Source organism: Phycodurus eques, chromosome 8, assembly GCF_024500275.1.
Source record: "Phycodurus eques isolate BA_2022a chromosome 8, UOR_Pequ_1.1, whole genome shotgun sequence".
NCBI lineage: Eukaryota > Metazoa > Chordata > Actinopteri > Syngnathiformes > Syngnathidae > Phycodurus > Phycodurus eques.
The window spans coordinates 16,382,540-16,407,656 of NC_084532.1; the positions used below are offsets into that span (position 1 = coordinate 16,382,540).

Below are 25,117 nucleotides of genomic sequence, written 5' to 3' on the forward strand. Positions count from 1 at the left end.
CTAAGAAAAATGCAAGAGCAAATGACTGAAAATGGCCAAAGTGTGGTAGCATTTCATAGTGAAATGCAAAGCGAGCAGTCCATGATGTTTAAGTTTGTAAAACGGACCTCTCTCTGCCAAAGATGATGACTGAACACTATATAGTACGAGCCTTCATATGTGAGGGGATAAAACTTTATCAGACAAATAAAACCCAAGTTATCTTAAAATGCTGTTTTTAAATGGTGGTTTCATTTATTAAGGGAAAAAAATATTCAAAGTTACCTGTCCTTGTGTGAAAAAGTAATTACCCGTTTGTTCAATCATGAATTAATTGTGGTTAATCACAATTTTTGGTTATTTTTTTACTGATCACACCCTAGCCTGATTACCTCCAGATCTGTTCAATCAAGAAATCATTTGAACAGAATCTGTCCTGACAAAATCAAGTCGCACAAAAGATCTAAAAAAGTTGCAAAAAAATGACAAGAGTCAAAGAAATTCCAGAACAGTCGAGAACTACAGTAATTGACATCTATCAGTCTGGAAAGGGTTACAAAAGCCATTTCTAAAGCTTTAGAATTGCAGCGATTATCCTCACATGGACAAAACATGGAACAGTGGTGACCCTTCCCAGGAGTGGCCAGCCTATAAAGATTACAGCAATGACTCATCCAGGAGGCCACAAAGGAAGTCAGGACAATTTCTAAACAACTGCAGGTCTGACTTGTCACTGACTTTGATGGGCGAGTTGGACAGATTAAGTAAATTCATGTAGCACTGAAACTCGTTGTTGTTTTTGTGACTGTCTCTCACAGACCTTGAAACAATTGTTTTGTTTTTTACATAAAGTTAATTGGTATTTTAAGGCATTAACATATTTTGTAATTAATCCCAATTACAATACATTAATGGGGCATTTAATTATTTAATCTTGTATTTATTATATTTTGGCACTTTTAGTCCTCCATACTGAAGCGACGAGAATAGACATGAACCAGCAGAAACATGCAGTTTGGGGGTTCATTTTAGTTTGTGAAATTGCTCATTCATTTGATTAGTGTTTGAATACATGTTTAGACAAAATGGGAAAATATTTTCAAGAGGAAGCACTTATTTTTACATTATCCGTAAAAAAAAAAGAACAAAAATTAAAAAAGAAAAACATTTCTAAAGAAATTGATGCAAGTTAATGCTGGGGAAAAAGTGCTTCAATGCTTATTTGGTTTCAGGACATAAAGCAAATCACAGAAGAGGTAAATAAAAAGCAAAGGTTTATCCATCTATTTTCGACACCGCTTATCCTAGGGTCACGGCTGTGCGGCGCCTATCCCAGATAATTTTCGACGAGGCGGGGTACACCCTGAACTGGTCGCCAGCCAATCGCTGGGCATATATAGACAAACAACCACTGGCACTCACATTCACACTTAAGGATACTTTAGAGTATATGTGTGAGGAAACCAGAACACCTGGTGAAAACCCACGCAGGCACAGGGAGAACATGCAAACTCCACATAGGGAGGCCAGAACGTCCGAACTGTGACGCAGATGTGCTAACCAGTCGCCCACAATGCTGTCACCAAAAAAAAGCAAGTTGTTTTGAATAATGTAATTGTCATGTGCTTTTTCTATAAGCAAAGGGAAAATCTCAATTAAAATAGCTAATCTGATTCTTGCAGAAAAAGTTTTATTTTAATGCTATATTGCCCAGCCAAAAAGCTGTCTCCTCATTTGCAAGAAAAAAAAAAAGTCACTCTTGCTGACCTGATACAAACATATTTTTAAGCCACCTTTCTCTCTCTCTTTCCTTTTCAAATCCCCATTCCTCCCTCTATAACCAAGTAGCATCTGCAGATGACCAAGACATCAACAGACTTAGAAGCCCACGGAGGAATAGGGAAGCAAGAGGTGAAAAGAAAAAGGGCAGCTAGCAAGAGAAAGAGGGAGCAAGTGCCTCTCACATCAGGTTTCCACAGCACACCCCAGCGTGCCAGCCAGCCTGCAGTCTGTTCTCCTTTGAGCTTTCTATTCTACTACAGAACAGAAAAAAAATCAATTCATATTTCCATAATCCACACTCCTGTCAGTCTGCATGTCTTTGCCTCGCCCCCTCCTTCCAACCCTCTCGATCTTTCTCCATCTCTTCCCTCTCCCCTGGGGTAGACTAACCCCTCCACCCCAATCGTACGGCCTACAAATGTCATTACGCTGAGCAACAATAACGGCCGAAACAAAAGGAGGCCTTGCGCTGAGCTCTGAGTCCCTCTGTGGAGACTGTTGGCTGCTGCTGCCATATGCTGGCCAGCACGGGCCACAGAAAGAGACAGAGTCTGGCTACAGAGGACTCCAGCCTCCAGCCCAATAAAGGAGGAAAAGAGCCCTAATCCTGGTAATGAGGCCAGTGAATACAGCCTTTATGTATACAGGGAAAAGGGCCAATCCCTCTGTACACAGCACGCTAACTAGCCATCTTAAGGGCCATCTTATCCACACAAACGATCTGATCAACAACAGAATGAAAGAAAAGTAAGGTTGTGGTGGGTTGGAGCTAAGTAAAAGAGACATGTTGAAAAAGGGGATGAGGTCTGGACACACGTCAAGACTCAAACTATCACACTGTGTTGTTTTTGTCTTTCTAGGTTTCAACTGCTTTTCTATTGGGAATATGCTGATTCAACCCAGCATACTCAGTATGTGCAACCCTCCTGGACAAGTCTTATGTAAATGTTGATCCAATGTTTTTGCCTACATTATCATCCATCCATCCATCCATTCTCTGAGCCGCTTCTCCTCACTAGGGTCGCGGGCGTGCTGGAGCCTATCCCAGCCATCATCGGGCAGGAGGCGGGGTACACCCTGAACTGGTTGCCAGCCAATCGCAGGGCACATACAAACAAACAACCACACACACTCACATTCACACCTACGGGTAATTTAGAGTCTCCAATTAATGCATGTTTTTGGGATGTGGGAGGAAACCGGAGTGCCCGGAGAAAACCCACGCAGGCACGGGGAGAACATGCAAACTCCACACAGGCGGGGCCGGGGATTGAACCCGGGTCCTCAGAACTGTCAGGCTGACGCTCTAACCAATCGCTCACCGTGCCGCCCCTACATTAATATTACATTATTATAATTAAAATGTTTAATTATATATTTGATTGAAATTCCATTAGGAGCCAAGTCAAGAAGAATGAACCTTTATGTCATGGTATATATTATAACCTAATTTTTGCTGTCATTGAGGCACAAGCTACATGTTCAAACTTGAATTCAAACTTTTGCACAAAGTTGCAGTTAAAAATTTCATTTGGAATGGTGTTGATGAATCAAAAATGCTGCTTAAAGTTCTGTGAAAGAAAAACATTTGAATAAAAAGAAGTGGCAATGTTGCATAAGTGAGGCTATGTATTTCCTCCACTACAGGGTAAAATATTTGTTTTGCAGTTCGAGTAAGATGTCTTAATTAAGCAAAATGCTTCCATTCAAAGATGTGGAGCTGTATCACTAATCAATCCATCAATTTTCTATAACGCATGTCGTCATCGGGGTTGCAGGGGAGCTGTAGCCTAGTCCAGTTGACTTTGGGCGAGAAGGCTGACTAGCCAATCAGAGGGCAGTGTTACTTGATATATGTAGATTTAAAACTACTGATCCATAGAATTGAAAATTCTTGTCCGAAACCGAAAATTAGGAAACCAAGGCTGAAAACAAAAAACTGAAACACTGACAGAATTATCAATTCAAATTGTTGGTAAAACTGCATTTATGGCTATGATTGCAGAGGCACAGTTGCCATCTGATTAGCACATCTGCCTCACAGTTCTGAGAACCCGGGTTTAAATCTGGCCTCCTCTGTGTGGAGTTTACATGTTCTCCCCGTGCCTGCGTGGGTTTTCTCCGGGTACTCCAGTTTCCTCCCACATCCCGAAAACATGCATAGTAGGTTAATTGAAGACTCTAAATTGCCCGTAGGTGTGAATGTGAGTGTGAACGGTTGTTTCTTTATATGTGCCCTGCGCTTGGCTGGCGACCAGTTCAGGGTGTACCCGCCTCTCGCCCAGAGTCAGCTGCGATAGGCTCCAGCACACCCGCAACCCTAATGAGGATAAGTGGTACGGAAAATGGATGGATGGATGGCTATGACTGCAGAGCTGCCAACCTATAGAAATTCACTTCAGAGAAGAATTTGTATTGAATTGAAGTTCCATATTTTCAAAATTGCATCAAGAACATCACCGCCGGACAGTTATTGCAATGTATTAGGATAAAAATAATTCTGCATACTGTTCAATTGCACGACATAAACATTACTCTATAACCATAATCATTAATAAATTATGGCTTCAAGATGTGTTATTTTAATAAATTTATTGCATCAGCCTTGTAATGGCGGACGCAGTTGCAGCAAAGTCTTCTCTTGCATGCTATTTTTCTATTTCCTGTATCCACCACTGCTACTCAAATGATGCATATTTCCACATAGTGGAACTAATAAAAGTTATATCTTATCAATATTTATTTCAAAATTGTACTTTTAAGTTTATAGGCCCTGTTTCTTATGTGATGTGGCGGTGATGTACTAATTCAGTTCCGGTTTCAGGTTCCAGTCATGTGTGGCTCTGTAGCCTTATTGTGTATAATTTTTCTCTTCAGACACTTACTAATTTGCTTGCTATTTTGCTCTTCAAAGTTGGTTACGCTCCGCTATAACATGGTTGCAGCCAAACCTATGGGACAAGTGTACTGTATCACCCAATATATTATGTCGCTGTTTTGGGACTTCTTGTCACAATAACTTAGCAATTAGCATGACTTATTCATCTTTCTCCTGTTAATTACTCCTCATCCTCCCTTCATGACAATGATACTTGTCCGAAGTGTAGCTTTTTCGCTGCTATGGAGGTGATGATTAGTGACTTATGCTGCGTTGACACTGGACACGATGCGAACTCTTGCCTCCACGGCTCAGCTTCGTATTTAGGCACGTTACCTGTACGTCATAGGTAGCTGGGGCGGCGCAAAATGCGTGCAACAAGCATTCCCCCTTAGTACCCGAACAGTGGAAAGCAGGGAGGTTGGGCGACTGTTGGTGCCGTTATTTAACATTTTTTTAAAAAGACGTGTTTTTTTTTTTTTACAATGCAATGTACACGACCGTGTGCTGGCCGCGGTTTTTACTTGGATCATAACAACATCCTGTTTCGCAGGCAGAAATATTTCGGTTCGACACCGAAAACGCATTTTTGTGCCATTTTCGGTTGAAACATTTCAGTGGCCGAAATTTCGATGCATCACTACTCTGAACATACTTTGGTCCTTGTGAGTCAGAAGAATTTGCCCAAAGCATGCTTTAATTTCCCATTGATTTCAAAAGGGGATCAGAGAATCTCGAGGGCAGTTAAAATAAAAAGGCTTGATTGCAGTGTTGGGAGATATTCTACCCACACATTCTTTCCAGTTCTTTTTTAATGCGGCATTATTGCCCTTCTTCCACTGATGAGGTGCTATAGTCCCATCATTTACTCTGGGATCTGCTTCCCTTACCACTGTCATAGAAACAGGTCTTGCAGGTCATGTTTTTTAGCTGTTGGACTCCATCATGTGACAAATTCGTCAAAGAATTGCACACGCTGCAGCAGCTGAGGGTACGACAATGGTATTAATACCATTGGAGAAGAACTCAACCCCATCCACTGACAGCCTCGAGTGCACGATGCAGAGATAAATGCTATTATTACAGGTCATGTGATTGTTTTGATCAAGTTGGATCTCCAACTTGTTCTTTCACAGTGAAGCCTGAGCAAAATAAAGATCCTCCTGAGAGCGCATTTTTATTCGGGTAAAAAGCAGTCCTTTGAAGAGGATAAGCACAGTGGAAGTTGGCAAGGCAAACTTCTGATTGCCTCGGTAATCTATGTTATGATATTTTTCAGAAAATGTATTTGACACAATATGCCACATTCATCATTTTACATGGGCCCTTATTATTAATGTGGGAGTGGATGTTGAAACGTAGGTGTAGAGTTTCAACACTGCAGGACACACCTCCTCCTGGTTTAGGGGAACAAACTGCCAAAAACTCTACTTCAAAACGGCTACATTAGGAATGGTATTAACCTAATAATGCTGTATTCATGAAAAATGGAGCAGACATAGCAAAACAAAGGAAGCGAGAAGCTGAAAACGAAGGTGCACATTCCTGTCACGGTTGCATGATAATTAGTGATTCCTCGGTTATTGAAGAGCCGCTCACTGCTTTTCATTACCAGCAACAGACATGCAATGAGAGAGAGCGACAGAGTAGGAAAGGGAGAGTGAGGGGAGAAGAGGAAGCACAAGCAGTGATGATGATGAGGAGGAGAGCAGTAGTGATGGGGGGGTCCACAGGATGGCAGGGTGAGTGAGAGCATTAGAAAAGGAAAAGAGATGGAAGAGAGAGTGACAGAGTAAGCGGTAGGGAGAGAGGGGAAAAGAGCAAGAGGGCAAGGGAGAGAGATCAGAGAGCCAGAGCGAAAGAGAGTGAGAGAAAGAGAAAGAGAGAGAGAGAGAGAGCGGAGTGTGTTCCAACCTGGTCGGTGAAGTCCTGGGGGAAGCTCCACAGCATGGTTGGATCTAGAGGTAATTGACAGACAGCATTAATCAGCGGGTGAGAAACACACCGTCTTCGCTAGCTGCTTCAGAACACATACATATTAATGAGATGGGTGGGGGCAAGGGTGGCTGATGCGTCTGTGCGCACACGCACACACACACCACTTTTTACTCATATACAGCAGCAGCAGAACTTAGTGAAAGAGAGAATGTGTTGAGGCTGTATGAGCTGTAAATATGCAAATATATATTCTTAGTGTAGCTATGATAGCTCATACGATACAGGCAGTTACCCACATTTAAAAACACTCATATCAACACATTGTGGATTAACTGAATATTGGTCAATAGCAGTCAAAGTGAGCTATTAGCTGGATAAGTGAAGGGATGTCTGACCACTGATCAGACAGAATTGGCTATTTGTTGTCATGTGACATTATTTTTAACAGGTCATAGAAACGATTTGATTCACCAATTATACTTTAACTAAATAATCAACAACCAGTATTAATTGGCTTGAATTAATCTGATTTATAATGTGCTTTGAAGACACCCACACTTAAAATGTAAAACTACAGTAAACAAACACTAGCACATATGCACAAAATGTAACCCTGAAAGTATGCAATATGCTTGCATTTGTCCAAATGTAGCATTTGTCCAAATTCATCTTAGATGATGCTCAAAGCTTTGCTTAACTGAAGCCAATGTGATTGAAAGAAAGCAGTCATCCTTGAACACAGGGGTTTCTGGTAAACACGGCTTCCACAGCACCTAGGTCACCATGTGACTTTAAGTACCATCAGCCCAGGTTTCGAGACAAACTCACATGGCAACCTCCAAGCTGTGGGCCATATGTCAAGTCATACTCCAGACGAGTGATTACCAACCAGTGTGCCGTGGCACATTAGTGCCACGGCATTACTGGATTACCAACCGTGAGGGCTCTTCAGGTGTGCCGTGGGAAATTATAAAATTGTACTAAACGGTAATTGCTCAAAAGATTATTTATTTACAAGAAATAATGCATAATAATAATAATAATAATCTTTGTTCATCTATTTATGCCGGTGAGGCATAGGGACAGACAGAACAAATAAATGCTCTTCTATTAGATGGCAGGAAGTACATACAGTAATCAATATATCCACTTTTTGTGACATTTTTGTTTGCTGGCGTGCCGGGAGATTTTTAAATTGTAAAATATGTCCCTTGGCTCCATAAAGGTTGGAAATCACTGGTCTAGACACACCAGGTTCAGTTACCATCTTAAAACTTCCATACCTTAAAGAGATGTCTAACTGTTGAAACTACTTTACATATTTGACAGCAGGAGGAGGTCATAAAACAATACATAGTCAGTAGAGAGGTGTCATGGCTGCTTGAAAGCGCACAAGTGAGGGGGAATACAATGGACAAATGGATGACAAAACACAGCAGAATCCATCATTCCTTACATAATCCTATTGGATCATTTCATGTGCCCCTATAATTAAAAGAGCAGCATAAAAAAAAAAGAGAAAAAATCTCCCCTTCGCTGAACCTCGTGATGCCACAGTTATGATTATTTTATGCTGATTTACTGGATGAGATGAGAGGATGAGGACTTCTGCCAGAGTGCTGAAACTTATTTCATTGAGAATATCATAAATTATCTCATGAAACAAGGGGTCAGGTGACATTAACTAAGACATTGCTAAGTGACAGTTGATCATACTTATCGTACTTGATTGTACTTACTGGGGTTTTAAGAACAAATTATGAGTCATCCAAGTAAATGTCAACCGACAGAAAAAGTAATTATTTTCCACATCTTTATTGCATTCATACAGCCCCCAAATTTCTGCCTAATTTCTGGTCCTCCTTATTGTTTTCCATTTCCTAACCTTCCTTTATCTTGTACCCCCCACTCCCCCCCTTGCGTTCTGTGCATTATTCTCTCACTAGCTTGCTGGGTGTGTAGAGGGCGCAAGAGGAGGCCTGAAGGGGGTTAAGGCTGAAAGTTGAAGGTTACGGGGGTGCTGCTCCGCCCGGGGACACAAATGTCACCATGACAGATCATGGAACTGTTAATTCATCTTAATTCAAGTAATCTCATGAAAAACGTGTAATTTCCAGTTTAAAATCATGTTCATGTACTATCACATGTTGATTATGGTTGTGATTTACTGTATCTACGCTGCCAATGAGCCTGACAATACAATTGAAAAACATTTTTTGTGTCTAACAGTGGAGTGAAACTTCTTGCCATGACTGCCAAGAAACTAGAGTTGTCCCAATCCGATAACACGATCGGAAATCAGGGCCGATCATGCAGAAATGATCGGCCCTGATTTCAGAGGATCACTATTGGATGATTTTTTTTTTTAAAGCAACAAATTAATCCTAAAGTACAAAGATATTGCCAAATGAAACAGCAAAAGCTCAGTTTTGTATTACACAATGTAACGTTTCGGGTTCATGTGGTGGCGTGAAAAAGTCGAGAGTCAAAAACCCATGTCCACACGAGTGTTTGGATTCAACAAAAATGAAAAGGAACTGTTCATTCAAGCTTTTTAAGACCTACTTGTTCATAGATGGACCAAAAAAGAAAACCACACGTTACCTAGTATTACGGGGTGAGTTGATTGACAAAAGAGGCACTTTATCAAATGACTCCATCAATTAGCAGGCATGGTCATTAGGCGCTGCCTGACGACATTGCTTCTACGAGATACACAGAGAACTGCATTCCCCAAACGACTGTTAAAACGTCAGTGTTCATTGTTTCAAGTGGAGTTAAGCGCTCTAGTTTTACTTCTACAATGTTGCACTTTGTGAAATTGATTCATTGATCATTTAATGAGATGTGGTCTTAATTTATTTTTTAGATTTTTAGTTTATTTAAGACGGGATATTTTAATGCTTTTCATATTTCTGACAGTTCACAAAACCCAATAAGACCAGCTGCTAACACTTCTAAAGAAGTCAGTTGGTTGCGACATTGCTACCAGCGAGTGAGACTCGGCAAAAAAAAAACCAACCTAAACAGACCTGGTGGGTGTGAATTAATTGAAATCAGCTATCCAGTGTTGGGATTCCTTCATTCATACCCTAGAAAATGGTGGGGGGCAAGTGTGGCAATGAGAGGAGACAAGTGAGCAGTGACCATTGGACCCTGCAATGTCCACGTGTGCCCATGTACACAGCCACATGAATGTTTACAGTGACACAGCAAGCTCATGGCAGATTATGTACTGTACAGGAGCATGCCAATTGATCCCTGGGGCCTGCAGGCATGTCTGACCCCCAACATTTTGCATGGGGGCAACGTGTAAACAGCCCTTGAGCAATGACACATTTACTGGGGGGATGGAGGTGTGTGTGTGGGGGGGGGGGGGGGGGCTTAGTGGGGATGGTGAAGAAGAAAAAAAAAATAATATATATATTTTTTTAAATCAATGCTTTGGCTATTTCTGAGACACGTCTTTAAAAGTCAGAGGTGGAAAGTGAGCGAGGTGAGAGGATGGTTAATAGGTGAAGGGTGTTGGGAATTGAGTGCAAGGAGTAGGAGGCCAAAGAATATGGGACGGGAAAAATTAACTATGTGTGGGAGGTGAACCTCTCCCATTCTCAGATGACAATGCCTCATTTCTGCTAACTCAAGTGGATCATTAAAAATAATGAATAAATGAGTTTACATTTTAATGTGTTATATGTGCCCAGAAAAGTGAAAAATATGCTTTTTATCCTGTCTTGACAATTGTCTTCATAATTCTATGCGTATTGGCACGTCCAAGTAGGCTAAAAATGAAAAGTGCTGGCATCTTCTTCTTGGCATACATTTACGCTTCTTGGGATTTCCAAGCAAGGCAAAAAATGAGCTATTGGCAGAGAATGGCATTCCTAATGCTGCTGGCTGGAAGAAAAACTTGGCACAAGATGCCATATGCCAGAAAGCTCACACTGCCCACTAAGGACTGCATGCGAAGTATTTAACTTTAAGCCATTTTGTCAAAAAAAAAAATAATAATAATAATTTTGTTTTTTTTTAAATGAAAAAAAACAACTAAAAGAAAGCCTCAATTTTCTAAGGTTATATGAAAATGTCCTGTGTGTGCTGGGAAAAACTGATAAATATAAAACGCACCCGCAGTGTTTCAGCAGGATTAAATCATCTGCTCAATGGCCTGAATTTAGGGTTCCGTCGAAAAGAAGAAAAAGACCTAACCCCAAATCCAGTGTGAATGCACATAAAGATGCAACCCTCTGGTTTGTAATTCTCTGTACAGGTTGACTCAAACACAGACTTGGAGCCCTTACGGCCATCCAATGCTTTCAACGCACAGAAAAGCACTTTTTTCACCTCATTCCACAAATGACTGAATATGTGTTGTTTGTAAATAGGGGGCCGTTTTGTTAAGGGAGGCCAAATCCCATATGGTGAACACCAGCTCCTCTGGTGAGAAGAGAGGCAGTGAAAGCCATCGGCAGCCTCTCTCCTCCATCCGTGCTCCACAGATGAAGGGATGTAACGCCTGCATCTTCTTGCTCCGTCTTTCTCTTGCTCCCTTAGACGACTCTTCTCCCTTTTTCTTGGCCAGGGGTTAAACTGCTGCACTCTAACCTCCTTGGCAGTGATTTCATTCACTCTGTTTTTCTTGCTTGCTCTCTCATCTGTGAGACTTATTTCACAGTATGTAGTGGATTAGGCCTAATTCGTATGCCCCCGTACAAAAGCATTGTTTTAGCAGCAGCCAGGACGCTGTAACTGGAGGAAGCTGCCACTGGTAAGCATCCACAATACGGCCATTGTGGATATAGGGCTGAAGGGACCCTGTACGAGAGGCTGTCTAGACTTTGAGCCCGGGCCGATTGGAGAAACAGAGGGAGAAAATCCCATCAGGCAGTGGAGTGAAAGTTAACTAAGGTACCCTGCTGCGAACCTGATAAAGATGTCAAGCCAACATATGGCAAAAAATGTCCATTGTCAGAAGAAGGCGCTTTCTTCCCTCACAGGGTGGCTAAAAAAGATCCAGGCGGGGGGGGTTGTGACCTAAAGGAAGGAATAACTATGGTGGTCATCGCTTTACTTCTGGATCAGTCGACTTATTCTGGCTGGGAGGACGCTCATCTCCTCAGCTCGCAGTTAAAGGAGTAAGAAGATTAACTGGCATCTTTCAAGAGGCCAGCCCAAAGAAAACACGCTCAGACATTTACAACATTTTTTGCCTTTTTCCAATCAACCAGGCCTGTGCGCAGTAAATGGCATTACATTTCATGCTGATTTAGCGAGCAGAGGTTTCTAATAAAGATGATATGGTCCTTAAGTTTACTAAAAACTGATTGGTCACACTAAGTAAATGACAAATGAGGACAAGAAACTGAAGAAGTGGTGAGAGGTTGAAGTAAGTATATTGTAAGATACCTTCATTGCATTTTATTTCATATAAAATGTGCCTATTTTTCAAACTGGTCATTGTAATCAAACTGCTAGTAAATGAACATTAACAATAAGATTTCAAAACTAATCCTATCTAAACCCAAAACAGATGAGAAGGTGAAATAAAATTTAAACAATATCCCACTTAAGCCAACCAAAAAAAATAACTTCTAAGGGTTTAATGTGCTTGTCCAGACAGAAAACGATAAAAATCAACAACTGTCAAGTTTCACATGCATGAGCTTGTGGCCAGGGGAATTTTCTAATCCACTTCTTCATGTACATCTGAAGAAGATAAACAACAGCCTCAGCCTCACTGGAAGACGAAAGACAGAGCTGCATTGAGATGATGTGACCCTAATAATGCCACATTAGTTGTTTCATTTTCCCAGCGATGTGAGGAAAATGCTTCACTGGGACGAGGTGAAAAAAGGAGGGAGGGAGGGTGGGGGTGAAGTGGAGCAATGCACAGAGTAGAGATGGAAAGAGAGAAGTGAAAGTGATACTGTCTCGAGGCTAGTTGGGATGCAACCCAATTTCACAGCTTCACGAATGAGTGGCACAGCATATGGACGCAACCTTTGTGACAGCCTCTGCGTATCACCACATATCAGCGCTGATATTTCCAGTCAGATTCCATACTGGTCCAACATTACGTCAAACGGAGGCACCGCATGACTGCATCTCCAACACAACGCATTCAGAATTTGTTTGGCTCGGTGAGGATGTAACCAGTATCTCTCAAAGCAATTTTTGTTTACTCCTAAATAAAATCTATGACGCTTGACAAAGTCTGGCATAAAGCTCAGACTCTTCCTTCCAAACAGCGCAATGGAGTGCAGATGGGTGAGAAAGGACAGCCTAAGTGCTAGTTAATGATGATGATTCCATAAATGATGAAAGATAAAATTATCTTAATCAATCTCATGTTATTTATTTAGCACTTTCCGTACACAAGGAATCCAACCCAAATTGATAAAGACAGAGATAAAAACAAACAATTAAAATAGTAGAATGAATTCAAAAAGCCACCCCCGCATACGAACACACACACACACACACAGCAGCTATTGACTAACAGTATAGAGATACTATAGAGCCGCAAGGCACTGAGGATCCAGGTGTACAAAAACAAACTGTGGGAACCATCCACACTGAGAAGTGCCACAGCTCACAGCCTCAGAGGATGCCACCAGAGAAACCACCACCACCACCAGGGTAGACTGGGTGGGACTCTCCACACTGTGCCGAGACACCCACCCCTCCGGCCCCAGGAGGCTGCAGGAAGACATCCACATGAGCAGACCGAACACACCTCCCGGCGTGAAGGTTCCCATGAGGAGCACACTGGAGTAAAAAAGGAGGGGAAAGACTAACAAAAAAAACAATAGAACAGGATAAAAACTGAAGGATAATAATATATATAATAAAATAGGATACAAAATAAATAAATAGATAAATGAGTAAAATAATAAATTAAAATATATATAAATAAGACAGAATTGCTTGCTATTGTTTACTGGCAATGTTGCACCATCAATAGGCTGAGACTGGGACACGTATTTACGGGTTATGCCGCTGTTGTCACCCATATACAGTATGAAGACTGGATCCGGTTAACAGACGTGCCTACGTGGCGGCCATGTTGGCAGTGGCGACGTTCCCATCAAAGATAATGCATTGATATATGTGGGGAGGCCATGATGGCAGGGGTGGCATTCCCATACAAGGCAATGCATGAACATTAGTTTAGCATCGCCGTAGGCACGAAGCTCACGTTTCTACCTACTGACATCTATGCTGTTGTCTACTGGAGAGGAGCACTCAACAATGTCATGTACACGTCTCTGGAACATGCCATTTCTGGTATATGGAGGGGTTTGTTTGTTTGTTTTTTGTCAAGCCCTCCTCAATGGCATCCAGTCATAACAGAGGTGAAAATAGGAAGCATGCTTAACTCACGGCTCATGAAAGCGACCCTCGACTTGTCAATCCAACAACGTAATATCACTTTTTTTATATTTACAATAGTTTTGTACTGTACTGGGTGTTTTTAGACCACGAAAAAAGTACAAAACAATTAGAGGTGCAACGATTAATCAATAACTAATTGGTTAAAATTGTCCGAATCTTCAGAATTTCAGCCTCTCAACAGTCCATCCATCCATCCATCCATCCATCCATCCATTTTCTGAGCCGCTTCTCCTCACTAGGGTCGCAGGCATGCTGGAGCCTATCCCAGCTGACTCTGAGCGAGAGGTGGGGTACAATCTAAACTGGTCACCAGCCAATCGCAGGGCACACATAGACAAAGTCAATTTTTAGTAAAAAATAAGGGTAAGAGCCTGTAACGACTTAAAAAATGAAGTGAACAAACAGCCACAAGCCATGCTTTTGCCGGTGTTAAGTTCAGTTATCAGGTGTCGAAGTTCCATACTTACAGGGAGAGCTTGGATTTTGCATGGACACAAGACCATAATATGCAAGCCTTGTAGGAAAAAGGTGAGAATAAAGGCAGCCTGAGGACTAAGTTGTTTTACCATCTCAAGAACTAACATCACAGACATTGAAGCTACACTAGTCAGCTATCCATGAGAAGCCTTACGCAGCCAAAGTAGCAGCAGAAAAACACATTCAGCAAAACTGTAAGACACAAGGCAGTCGCTGACTACATCAGAACAACCACAGTGAAGAATGGCGGAGAAAAGTGAAGTACTGAAAATCTTATTTTGAACAATTTAGACCGAAGACACCAACTGCCCGGCTGGAATTATCCATGAAAATGTGTGTGCCATCTTGCTTGTGGCAGACAATCAAAACTAGGGATGGGCATAATTAATGAGTCAATTAATTGAAAATGTAATCACAATGGCAAGCAGTGCGTTTCTGACCTGGGCATTCAGTAGGGACCAAAGTGTTAAGTATAATCCACCCCTTAATACAAATTAATATCACAAGTAGGGCTGTCACGAACAGATATTTTTAAAATCAATTAATCTATTGACTAATCCATCAAATAATCAAGTAATTTCCCGCAAAATAAATAAATAAATCAGATTTTTTTTTTTCTTTTCAATTACTATTAACAAGCATTTTATTCTCATTTAGAATTAAGGGATATCTAATCTTACACTACTAATGTTGGAGTTCATTTTAAAGTCGTTTATTGACACTCCAGTTGAAGTTCACTCTAAAACTAAACACACACAACAAAAGAATTACACCAACTGAATCTTCACCTACATCACAGACTTAGGTTTTTCTTCACTTTTGTTCTCAAAAATCGCTCGCTCAAAGCTAACAGACATTTAATGAAAAACACCATTGACAACAAAAATTAGCATCGAACTTTCGACACTACTCTCAAAATAATGAAAATTGGTACACAAACGCTGTATAAACACATACAAACAGGCAATATAACAATACTCTTTGGTATATATTCAAACTGTGAAAAATAAGTTATATCATGACTTCTACTTTCTTTGTTATTGCAAGTGTGTATCGAATTGCGAGGACCACACTGCCCCTCAGAGGTCAAGACGTGCACAGTAGTTACTTTACGTAACCCAGAGGTTAATAATAAATGGGTCCGTTTTTCTCATACCTACTATTATTGTTCTCTGTTTGAGTAATATCACTTGATCAAGCTTGTATGTATGCCATGGTAACGAGTGTATCCGGTCGCGTTTGAGTTGACAAGTTAAACCCCAGTGATCGTAAAAGACGGGCTGCGGTGGTATCGGAATACAAGATTTTATTGCAGTAGTCTGACAGTGCAATTGTGAAAGACCAAATTTGTCTTGTAGTCAGATCCAGGCATTACCTGTTTTCTGTCTCAAACATGTTGTCTGTCCCACACCGCTGACTTTTTATTTATTTATTTTTTTAGTAACTTTATTGGCGGCGGCACGGTGGCCGACTGGTTAGAGCTTCAGCCTCACAGTTCTGAGGACCGGGGTTCAATCCCCGGCCCCGCCTGTGTGGAGTTTGCATGTTCTTCCCGTGCCTGCGTGGGTTTTCTCCGGGCACTCCGGTTTCCTCCCACATCCAAAAAACATGCATTGGAGACTCTAAATTTCATGAGTTCAGGGTGTACCCCGCCTCCTGCCCGATGATAGCTGGGATAGGCTCCAGCACGCCCACCACCCTAGTGAGGAGAAGCGGCTCAGAAAATGGATGGATGGAACTTTATTGGCTTACAGTAGCATGTCAAAAGACACACGACAAGGTTAAAAATCAACTAGCTTTAGGATTCAAATATACGGTATACGAGGCGGAATAAATGTCTTTTGCGGAGCCGATCGATCGCGAATTATGACATTAAAGGCGACCAGCATAAAATGCTAATTATCGGCAGATAGCGATCAAGCCGATCAGAATGGTGTAAAGTCTAGAAATTACATAGGACTTTGCGCCCCTTTTTAATTTAAAATGATGATCCCACACTTGTGCCATTATTCCATGTTTCCAGCGGAGCATCGAGGCAGAAATGTTGCGTCGACCAAATTTTGGAGTCGATTTAGCTGAGTTGGTGAACTTTTTTTCATAGCGCTTCTGTTAAGCATGTCAAATAGGACATAAAGTATGATTGAATCACTGCATTTTCTGTCATGTTCGTTGTGTTGTTCAGCTACTATACCTTTTATGGTAATGAAGATATTGAAGAAACAAGGGTGGTCTATTTTTTTTCATGACTGTATAGTAGAAGGGACGGTTGTCTATAGGCTTTGCATGAATATGGCAATTTGTTGAGGTGTAGGAAAATGCAAGCAAAGCACTCTCATGTTACTGTTTTGAAAACACATACGGAAGACAAAGAGCCCAAACAAAAAGCAAACCATTCTGCACACGTACATCGCTCAAACAATATATCATGCAGCCCTAATTTGTATAAATGTTTACACTGTATGCATTCAGATGTGTTATAGGGTGGTTAAGTTCCAGAAGAGAAATTGTGCTATATTTTCTGGTGACCACGCATAAAGCAGTGAATCCTTGTTGGATTTCCTTTTAGAGGGTTGTGGGTCTCTGGTACGGTCTCGGTGTTGACAGACAGATAGGAATCCTATTTTGATGAGTGTGACAAAATGTAGTTTTTGCTTGCATATAAAGTTAACGAACGTCAGTGATCAGGTGATTGTCAGTCAGCAGTAGATGCTTAGGGGAGTTTCTTTTTAGTCCTTGAGGTGGTGGGTTGCGGCTTCACAGAAAACATTGTCGCACGGCAGCTCCTTAAGGTGTGGAGAGGATCGATCTCTGTTAATGTCATATGGCACAGCACCCAGAGGCAGCAGCGTGGTGCTGATGACAGTGAAAAGGCTTGCCTTTGGCGGCTACATCCACGCTGCTGCTGAGCTGCAACTTGAAGTTCACATGCAAAGGCTGACAGAAAGACAGCTCTCAGTCAGACATTCAAACTTTCAGTCAGCCAAGCTTTACACAGGGAAGACAAAACATCTGTACCTGTTAAAAGCACAGGGTGGAACATACAATCTTAAAGTTCTGCAAGGCTGGTGGGCAAAATGCTAATAAAACGTAGTATAAAAATAAATTTGCGGTAAATGAAACTATTTGTGCTGATGAATATTAATAAATACTACTACTAATAATAATAATCATCATCATCATCTTTTCCTTTCGGCTTGTCCCGTTTGGGGTCGCCACAGCATGTCATCTTTTTCCATGTAAGCCTATCTTCTGCATCCTCCTCTCGAACACAAACTGCCCTCATATCTTCCCTCACTACATCTATCAACCTTCTCTTTGGTCTTCCTCTAGCTCTCTTGCCTAGCAGCTTTATCCTCATCATCCTTCTACCAATATGCTCACTATCTCTCCTCTGGACGTGTCCATAGCATCGAAGCCGTCTTCGGTGGGCAGTTTTCATGTGTGGCTTGCACATTCCATCGGCTGCATTTTCGCCAGATTCAATATGCAAAATGGTGTCGCCCAATCAGTCACAATGGATCACTCTGACTGGCTGTTAGCAAGCGAATCAGCACAAATGCAAACAAACGACAAAGAAAAAGGCACGATATCGTAAAACAAGCTTAGCTAAATGTTGATCATTACATAGATTTGTTCCTGCATGTGTTGGGCAAGGTTAGCAGGTTATATTTGCATTTTATTTCATAAAACAGCGGCTGGGGATTGTATGGAAAACAATGATTTCTCTGCCATTCTCACGAACGTAAAGGGAAAATCTGGAACTTGTCTGTGCAGGTATCCTACTGGTTGTTCAGTTAAGTCTTACGATAAGTCTTTTGACACTGCACTTTGAAATACTTGACACTGCCAAAATCGGCAGACTTACATCACTGAAATAAACGCTTTGAGAGACCACGGATATTGAGGAACACCAAGTATACCACCTATAATGAGGTGGGCACGTGCTCCCCCACACGCCCCCCACCCCCCAGCCTCTGTGGTTGGAAGGTTATCAGAAATGTGTGGTAAACTTTAGCCAAGTTTTCTAAGTGTTTTATAGCTATTGATTTAAGGTATTCTTCACACAAAATGTGGTTTAAATGTACCCAATTAAAGTGGCTGCAAATTGTTACACTAAATGTATTGCGTAAATTTTATAGGTTCTTTAGGTAGGTGCATCTCCCTCAAAATTATCCTGAGGATTACAGCGCACAACTGGTAGACATGAAGAGAGATTGTTGTTTCATGGTAATCAATCTGCCAATCAATACACACGCCACAGTTCAAAGAGTAAACTAACTTAGCTCCTCCAATGACTGACATGTTTGTAAATGTGACTATCAGATGGTCACACAGACTGTCTGTAAACAAATTGCAGGATTTCCAGTGATAAATGATCCAAGACATTCACAAAACCATTAAGATTGACCTATATTTTCTGTCCTGAAAAATAGGCCAAGCCCAAATTAAGGGCCAGTAGGGCTAGCACATGCATGTAAACGCCATCAGCTCCACAGTAATTGTGGGGTGTAAGGCAACATCGTGCTAGCCTTGAATGGGGAGACATACCCTGGAGGCATAGCTGTTGACATGTAAATAGTGAGGACAGAAGCTGAAATGACAGCACAGACATCAGGCTTGTACCACTAGTTCTGCTTGACTTGGGTTTGGCCTTGGTGCCTAAATTAAGAGTCTGGATGTCAGAATACCAGTACTCATATCATGTCAATAAGTAGGTTGATTTTATTAATTACCAATGGAGGATACGTATCTGTCTTTTAAATCATGTGGCTTAGAGATCATTGTACATCATCTTACAAGGCAAGAGCTCAGAGAGGGTCAGAATACAAAGTGATACGTTATCTTTCACAGTCTCTGAGGTATCCATTTTTTTCCATTGGTCCAAATCTGATAAAGTATGCAAGTTTTTGTATTACTATTTTCAAAGGTACCAAAATAATGGATCCCGACATTCCACTGTTTGGTGTCCTTTCATTTGTGAATAAGCTACAGCCGTGAAGGAATTTAGTTATTGTCAAGTGTGCACATAAAAATTGATGGATGGACGAATGAACTTGAAGTATGGGTGTAAAATTTCAAAGATTAATTTACATGACACTAGCATTATCATATTGTAACGATAATTCCAGTGATATGCATGTCATTTTCCTGTGATAAATATTGAGAAAGTTATGAATCTCTAAAAGCAGTGAAAATGCATTAATTTCTGGCCAAATTCTTGTTAATTATTTTAACTAATTAATTTCAAAGTTTAATTAAAAAATTTGGCACACAAAACATGCACAGAAAAAAAAAATTAAGAGCTGAGAATTAACAAACACTCCTTACATTGTTAAAATACATAGTAAGTAATAAATACACTGTGTGCAGAATTATTAGGAAATTCTCAGTTCTAAGTATTTTTTGTATTAATCACCAACCACAGTGCTTTAGGTAAATCCAAAATGTTAAACTTCAAACAAGAATGTTTAAGAAAGTAAAAGTGAGGTTTAGTCTTTCTTAGGAGAATATCAATATGTGGACAATTATTAGGCAACTATTGGTGTGCAGAATTATTATGCAACTAAATGAAAATCACACATTTTTCCCATCATCTTTTTGATTTTCATTTGTTTAAGGGAGAATTATAAACAAACAACTCAAAACCTTCCAATAGAAATTGATAGAAACATATATATATATATATATATATACACACACAGCGGCTGAAATAAGTATTGAACACATCACTAAATATACTTCCAAAGGTGCTATTGACCTGAAGATTTCACCAGATGTTGGGCAAAACCCAAGTAATCCATACATACAAATAAAGTAGAATAAATAAGATCAAAGTAGAATAAATAAGCTCAAAAATTGTGTGTAAAAACGTGAAATGTATATATATATATATATATATATATATATATATATATATATATATCGTAATAAAAGAATACAGCAAATAAAATATTTTGTGTATATAGTCAACCAGAACAGCAAGGAATGGAAAGTTATCAATGTCCCTTCTCCATCGTTCCTGTCATACTGTGTTGCATGTTTTTGTTTCCACATTAAGGGCAAAACTCCTGTTTTAATTCCCCGTTTTAAAAAACACCATTCAAGCAACAGGTTTTTCGTCATGTTTTTGAGATTGTAGGGTGAAAGCTGCTGCTGGCTACTAGTGTGGACTGAATGGATGGCAACAATGGGAAAATTAAATGCCAGTATCTTAAGGGGAATAGCCCGTCAGCAACATATTGATTTTATAAAAAAAAAAAAAAAAGTATGAACTAGTTCATTTTTGGAATGTGAACTTCGTTCAAAATTTTGAATTATGAACTATAAACTGAATTAGTTTATTTTAGGAACGGTAAACTGAACTTTGAATTTGATCACATAGAAAATTAACTTTGCCAACACTGTTTGGATGCATGTGATGGAGCATTGTCCTGCATAATAATCATTGTCTTTTTGAAAGATGCAGACATCTTCCTGTACCACTGCCTGAAGAAAGTGTCTTGTAAAAACTGATAGTATGTTTGGGAGTTCATTTTGAGTCCATCTTCAACCCGAAAAGGTCCAACCAGCTTATCGTTAATAATACCAGCCCATACCAGTATCCCATTCTCCAATTTGCTGCCGTCTGAGTCAAAGTGGAGCTCTACGTCCATTAGTGATCCAGCCACATGCCCATCCATCTGGTCCAAAACTCACTCTCATCAGTCCATAAAACCATGTGGAAATCCGTCTTCAGGTATTTCTTGGCCCAGTCTAGACGCTTCAGCTTTTGTGTCTTGTTCAGTGGTCGTCTTTTTTCAGCTTTCTTACCGTGGCCATGTCTCAGAACACTGAACATCAGAATCAGAATCATCTTTATTTCCCAAGTATGTCCAAAAAACACACAAGGAATTTGTCTCCAGTAATTGGAGCCGCTCTAGTACGACAACAGTCAATCAACAGAGAACACTTTTGAGACATAAACACATTGACCAAACAAAAAAAACAAAAAAAGTCACTGAGCAATAAAGGGTTGCATCTTGTACTTCGAGGTATTCCAGGTAGGTTGAAGTTCTGAAGTATGACAAAACTTGAAGATAATGGGTTCCTGGTATTTAACGTTTGATTCTTCTCAAATCCTTGGCAGTTAATTTGCGTCTTTTTCCCTCAACACGTTTCTTGCTACCCTGTTGACTATTCGCAACAAAATGTTTGATGGTTCTATGATCACGCCCCAATAGCTTTGATATTTCAAGAGTGCTGCATTCCTCTGAGAGACTTTTGATAATTTTGGACTTTAAAGAGTCAGTTATATCTCTTTTTTGGCCCATTTTGCCTAAAGAAAAGTAGCTGCCTAATAATTATGCACAACTTTAGGTGTTCATCTCCTTAAGCCACACCTACACTCATTACACAAATACACTGTACCTGCTATGCTTAAATCGAGCAGCATTTAAAGTTTATCCAGCTGGGAGCTAAGAAATATGCATAAAAGCGATTATATGGTCAAAATACATACTTGCCTAATAATTCTGCACATGGTGTAAAGCACAGTATTTCTATAGGTTGTATAATACTGTAATTTCGGTGCGTCAGTTTTCGGCCTTTGTTTCCTCATTTTCGGTTTTTGTTTCAGACGGGAATTTTCATTTTGGTGCATCACTACAAATTACTGGTATCATACTTTGCAATGTTTTATATCACCAGGTTTATAAGACAATATCACAACATGCGGGTCAAATGATGTAGCCATACAAAGTGACTCCTCTTTTCTTTTGACAGGAACAAAAGTCAACAGATATTTGAGGACAGCTGTTTTATTGAAACTAATTTGCAAGGCACAGTAAGATTGGAATCACCAGAGCACATCTAAAGGAAGAGCAAACTAATCCAATTCATTTGTCGGTGAAACTAGGCCAGATTTATATTACGTGCGTAAGAACCAGACAACCATTGTTCTTACGACTCCAGATGATTTGTAGGCATGTATGTTTGTTTGTATTACAAATGCTATCTGCTGTGCTGCACATTTTGTTGGTCCCCGACAGTCATCTCTTGACATACTGTACGTGTGAAAAAGAGCTTATACATTCAGCTGGGTCCTCATTTCATTTTTGCTTCATTGATTTCTTGTTTTAACATTAATAATCCAACAGCTACCCAGAGAATCTGAAGAATGGTCACGGGGGAATATATTCACTCAGGTCTAATATCATGAATGCACACAAACAACAGCCAGTAAAAACATCTGCAAAGTCTGTAAAGCTGTGAGTGAAGGTGATGCACTGAAACACTTCTATATTCATCAAAATCATCGCATTTTAAATTATTGATCAGGCCCTACATTTCCCCAGTTTTTCAGACTGAAGAAGAGGTGTCTATAAATAGCCTGCAGAAGGTGCTCCATAGCTAGAAGTATTGCCATTGTTTCCCTGTCTAGCTGCTATGGTAAACACTAATGAAAAATGAACATATAAACATTGTTGGATAGGGATAAAACCTATTAGATAAGATAAAATGTATTGATGCCGATCCCCAAATAGCTCACTTCTTGCTATATCAACTACAGCAATAACCTTATCGTCATCAAATCCAACCTCTCTCATTCATGCCCAGTGCTTCATGCTTTGGCAAATATACACTATTCTGATGAAACAACAAAGCTATCCAGAGGGTGTTGGATGTTTCTAAGTGAGTGTGCCAAGTCCTGGATCTCACAAGGTCATATGGCACAAAAAGAGATGCTTCCCGTAAGGCCAGTGTATCCATGCGACAGAGTTGAAAACAAGAGTTAAAAAAAAAAAAAAACTGTGCCTTGTTTGTGCCGGCAAATTACCCATGAAAAGGTTGATTAAAATATAACACAAAATCAAACATTGATTCAACACTTAAGCTTACCAAGAGAAACTAAATGAGCAGAGAAAGGAAATGGCAAGTGTGTCAAAAAGAGAATAAAGTCCATTTAAAAAAAAGAATATAGTATTTCCATTTAGAAACAGTGACTGGTCAACCACTAACAGAGACTCCACTGATAGTCGAATGCTATGAAATTAAATCCCTCCATGTAATTAGAAACAAACCAAGGTGCTCCAATCTTTTTAAATGAAACAAGTTGGAACTGGACCCAGCAAGCAGCAGGTTCCGACACAGTAGTGAATGGATGAGTGACTGTGAGGGGAGAGATACAAATGACTCCAGACAAGAACAAAAGAGTGATGCTGGAGAGCATGGGGAGAAGCTGTTACACTGTCATGCCAAAATAAAGTCTTAGTTTTTAGCGTACTGGAAATGCTGACCATAAGGATCGACATTGAGGACTTGTGTATAATGTAAAAGTTCATTATCATCCAACTAACTAGTACCCCTATACAGGTTAGGATTCTGTTGAAAGGTGAGATGAGTAATTAACCTCCTGTGGACAAGTATTAATGTGCAGTGTTTCCTTAAATGACTCCATTACGAGCTACAATATACAAGAATATTTTTTTAAATAAATAAATAAAACATTTGAGTGTAATGTGCAATAATTCAGATCCCAAATGCCCTAATAATTGGTTTTCTGGTTCGAATCTGAGAAGAGCAGAGTAACTTCAGTAGGAGGGAATATACGGTTTTCTACATTTGTGGTCATTAGTAGAGACAAGCGTAACAATCAACATATTGATCATTCAAAATTCTGTTGATTGTGCTGAGTTGATTGTTGATTATTGCGTCAACAACATGATACCAGCTATGGCAGCTACATCCCTGCTTTGGTAAAAGCTCTGGGCAGCGTCGTTCTGCTCGGCACGATACTGGCATTGAAACGAGTTGACAACGTTCATATTGAGATACACCCATCTCAAATAAAAGTATCTTTGACAATAACAATGAATCAATCAATTAATTTGTCAATCAGGGACACTTTTTACCAAATGCCCACAACTAGTCATTACTATATCCAGGGTTGCACATCAGTGGTGCTCATGCGAACAAAGTATTAAAAGCACACCAGATTTAAGTGTGTCACTGTGCATTTGCGTACCAAGCATTTTGCCTTTTTTTTACAACTTTGTCAAACACACAAATCGTTTGAGTGAATGTAATGAATGGAGTCACTTAATGAACTGATATATTCCTTTCTCAGTTCAACTGAACTCAGCCACTAGCATATGCCACACAAAGTACCACACAAACTGCGACACTTGCAGGGTGGTGACGGCGGCTGAGTGCGGAGGGGTCTTCCTGGTCATCTAAGTCTCAGCGCGCAGCGGCTAAGACTATCCTTCAAAATATGTCTTCATGCCAAATCAGCTGATCACGTGGTCCTTCGTAAAATAGGTTCATCGATGAGGTCGGTGAGTCAGGATCTAAATTAGCACACAACAACCTCTGGTGCTCCTTTGAGAACCAGAACAAAATTATGTACACCCCTGACTATATCCAACCTTACTTTACAATAATACAAATGCGGGGAAAGCAATGATACCTGCTTAACTCATTCATTGTCATTGATGGCTATACAGTAGAAGTCATATATCCATGTTAACTCGGAGGGCTGGCAGTGAATGAGTTTAATGTGACTCTGGGGAAACGGAACAAAGACTTGGATGACATCTTGATCTTCCGTAAATTAGCTAATTTAGTAAAGTCACATGGGTGAGCCAAACTAGAAAGCCATAAGGGCTGCAAGATAAACAATGTGTGCGA

The 25,117-nt window shown here is 40.2% G+C and overlaps 1 protein-coding gene across 4 annotated transcripts in view; it reads right to left on the reverse strand.

Moving 5' to 3' along the window:
* The window catches only part of dennd1b (DENN/MADD domain containing 1B), a 138,633-nt gene that overhangs the window by 99,508 nt on the left and 14,008 nt on the right, over window positions 1–25,117 (reverse strand). For all 4 annotated transcript variants that reach the window (XM_061683369.1, XM_061683365.1, XM_061683367.1 and 1 more), the window contains exon 3: window positions 6,554–6,597. In XM_061683369.1, coding sequence (XP_061539353.1) covers window positions 6,554–6,597 — 44 coding nt within the window. The remainder of the gene's footprint in view (window positions 1–6,553; window positions 6,598–25,117) is intronic.